Source organism: Monoraphidium neglectum, assembly GCF_000611645.1.
Source record: "Monoraphidium neglectum strain SAG 48.87 unplaced genomic scaffold scaffold02512, whole genome shotgun sequence".
In the NCBI taxonomy this organism is placed as follows: Eukaryota; Viridiplantae; Chlorophyta; class Chlorophyceae; order Sphaeropleales; family Selenastraceae; genus Monoraphidium; species Monoraphidium neglectum.
Window position 1 is genome coordinate 4,746 of NW_014011116.1, and position 2,771 is coordinate 7,516.

General features: G+C 66.5%; 2 protein-coding genes across 2 annotated transcripts in view; one reads left to right on the forward strand and one right to left on the reverse strand.

The window, feature by feature from the left end:
* Positions 1-241: 241 nt before the first annotated feature.
* Positions 242-1,660, forward strand: MNEG_10913 (hypothetical protein; the record flags this gene model as incomplete). The annotated part of the gene is made up of 2 exons (XM_014040615.1): positions 242-260; positions 636-1,660. 2 exons carry the CDS (start codon positions 242-244, stop codon positions 1,658-1,660), a joined length of 1,044 nt encoding a protein of 347 aa, XP_013896069.1.
* Positions 1,661-2,456: 796 nt separating this feature from the next.
* The window catches only part of MNEG_10914 (hypothetical protein), a gene marked incomplete at both ends in the record, with an annotated part of 2,487 nt that continues 2,172 nt past the window's right edge, over positions 2,457-2,771 (reverse strand). Inside the window, one exon of the mRNA XM_014040616.1 lies at positions 2,457-2,695. Coding sequence (XP_013896070.1) covers positions 2,457-2,695 — 239 coding nt within the window. The remainder of the gene's footprint in view (positions 2,696-2,771) is intronic.

Below are 2,771 nucleotides of genomic sequence, written 5' to 3' on the forward strand. Positions count from 1 at the left end.
GTCAACGCGGTCCGACTTTGGGTCGGTCACCGGCAACGCATACGGCTTCCAGTTACCTCCCTTTTACCCCACAAACTGAATAACAGCATCAAAAATAATTTTTCGTCAATCAAAATCGCCGGCACCGCCTATTTAGGTTGCGTGAACTCTTGTGGCACAGTCGCACTCACCAACCCCTCCCCCTCCCCCACCCCTAGCAAGCCGCACGATGCGCGCCCACGCCACCACCCCGGCTGCAATCATGGCGCTCCTACTGGCAGGTGAGGCACATGCATCGTACTCTCAGCTCAAAGGCCACCACCCGATGCATGGCAGCTGCGGCATTTGGGCGGACTCCTCTGCTCGACGCTTGTCACCCCGAGCAAGCGTCGGCTGCGCGCCGCCCGCGTGCCCACTCAGCCGGCAGGCGCACGCTGGCTGGTGGGAGCAGCAGCCTAGCGCGTGCAGGGAACCAACCCATGCGGCGCCTCGGCGCCACGGCACTCGCGCGGCCTGGCTAGCCCCCTCCCCCTCGACATGACACATACCCTGCGGCACGCTCATCTCACCCCCTCCCCTTGTCTCACTCGCCATCGACCTCCCCCCAAACCTTGCAGGCGCCCTCGCCTGCCAAGCCCGACCCACAACTGCCACAGCCAACGGCGTGTCTGCCAATCGCCGCCTGTTGGCCAGCCCCGCCGTCACGGACGCTGTCACGGGCGCCCTGCCCCCTGTCACGGGCGCCGCCGGGGGCGCCACGGGCGCCGTCACCGGCGCCGCTGGGGGCGCCACAGGCGCCGTCACTGGTGCCGCCAGAGGCGCCACCGGCGCCGTCACCGGCACCGTCCCTGCCGTTAAGGGCGCTGTCACCGGCGCCGTCCCCCCTGTCACTGGCGCCGCCAGGGGCGTCACTGGCTCTGTCCCCGCCGTCACGGGCGCCGTCACAGGCACTGTCCCTGTCGTCGTTGGCGCCGCCAGGGGCGCGACCGGCGCCGTCACTGGCGCTGTCCCAACCGTCACGAGCGCTGTCTCTGGCGCGGTCCCCCCTGTCGTCGGCACTGTCAGCGGTGTCGCTGGCGCTGTCCCCGCAGTCACTGGCGCTGTCACTGGCACCGTCCCCGCCGTCACCGGCACCGTCCCCGCCGTTACTGGCACTGTCTCTGGTGTTGTCCCACCAGTCACTGGCACCGTCAGGGGCGCCACAGGCGCCGTCACCGGCACCGTCCCTGTCGTCGTGGGCGCGGCCAGGGGCGTCACCGGCGCCGTCCCCGCCGTCACCGGCATCGTAACCCCCGTGAAAGCGACCACCGGCGTGGGTGCCACCGTCGGCCGCGCCGTGGGCCTCAACACCAACGTCGGCGCCACCGTCGGCGGCGTCGCGGGGTCCAAGGTTGCCCTTGCCCTCGGCACAGACCGTCTCGACGACGTGAAGATCGACACCGGCCTGAACACTGCCACCACCGCTGGTGATGGCAGCGCGGGCACCAACGCCGGCGCCGGCGCTGGCACGGGGCTTGGCGGAGCCGTGGGCAAGGTCGGCAGCACTGCTGGCGGCGCAGCGGGCAGTGTTGGCGGCAGCGTCGGGGGCACCGTGGGCAGTGTGGGCGGTGCGGCCCGCAGCGTGGGGGGTGCTGTCGGCGGCGCAGTCAGCAAGGCGACCAAGGGGATTGGCCGCCACTGATTGGCTGGCTGTGGAAGATGATTGCGGGGCTGGCGTGCTGCCACCCGAGACAACGCATGCCTTATTGTTGCGCGCGTGCACCCAATCAACGATGTTTGGACAATAATCAAGCGAGGCTGGCCATTGTTGGTGCGCTGTGCAATTGCCTGAATAACTCCACCTTACTATTGACGCAGCCGCCTTGACCAACTTCCTCCGGTCCTGCCTTCCTCGTGAGTGTACTGCTGTGCCAGCATGTCCTGCTTGGCGCCCTCAATAGTGCCCTTTTGCCCCCCCTGAGCAGGGCCCTTTGCCTGCCGTCAAGCCTGCGTGCTTGTGCCCGCCCTTGGCATCGCTGTATTGACACGATGCACCCAGTGCACCCAGCTTTGAATGGCGATGGGTTCCCCTTCCCTTGCTCATTGACTTTCCCTGTTGCATGTTGACTTGTCACCAGTGCGTCTGCAGCGAGCTCGGTGACGTGGACAAGTTTTAGGGATCAGGACGTCTAGCCGGGGATGAGGTGCAGAATGCAGTGACTCGCAGATTCAACATATGATGTCGGCATATTTCAACCAATGAGCCAATGCACAAGAGCGTGGTGTGTATTTTGGCAAACTGGGTAACGACGGTGGTCTCACGAGTCGCGCAAACTTATGATATACCGCAGCAGCGGCGTTCAACCGCAGCGGCAGCCTGCCAGTGACGGAGTCGGTGCACGTGACTCCTGGCCGGCAAGCTGCATACATCCCGCTCAATGACAATCAGAACCAGATGTGTTACAAGAATTGACAGCCGCAGATGCAAAAACCACCTACTACACTGGTGTGTTCACCGGCAACTTCACAGCCCCGCCGGCAGACTCTCCGCCGACCTCCGACCCCGCCGCCGCCCGCTGCGCCGCACCAAACCACCGCACAAAGTCGAGCCGACGCGCCGGCACGCCGCCGCCCTCGGAGCGGCTCGCGCGGCGCCTGTGCCACGCGCGCCGCCACTCGGTGGGCCCACTCCTGACTACGTAGGCGACTCCGCCGATCTCCACCACCGAGCCGCCGCCTGGGCGGTCGAGCAGGACGGGTGCGACACAATCGTCAGGATCAGGGGGCGGGTGGCTGGATGTGCAGTGTTGGGG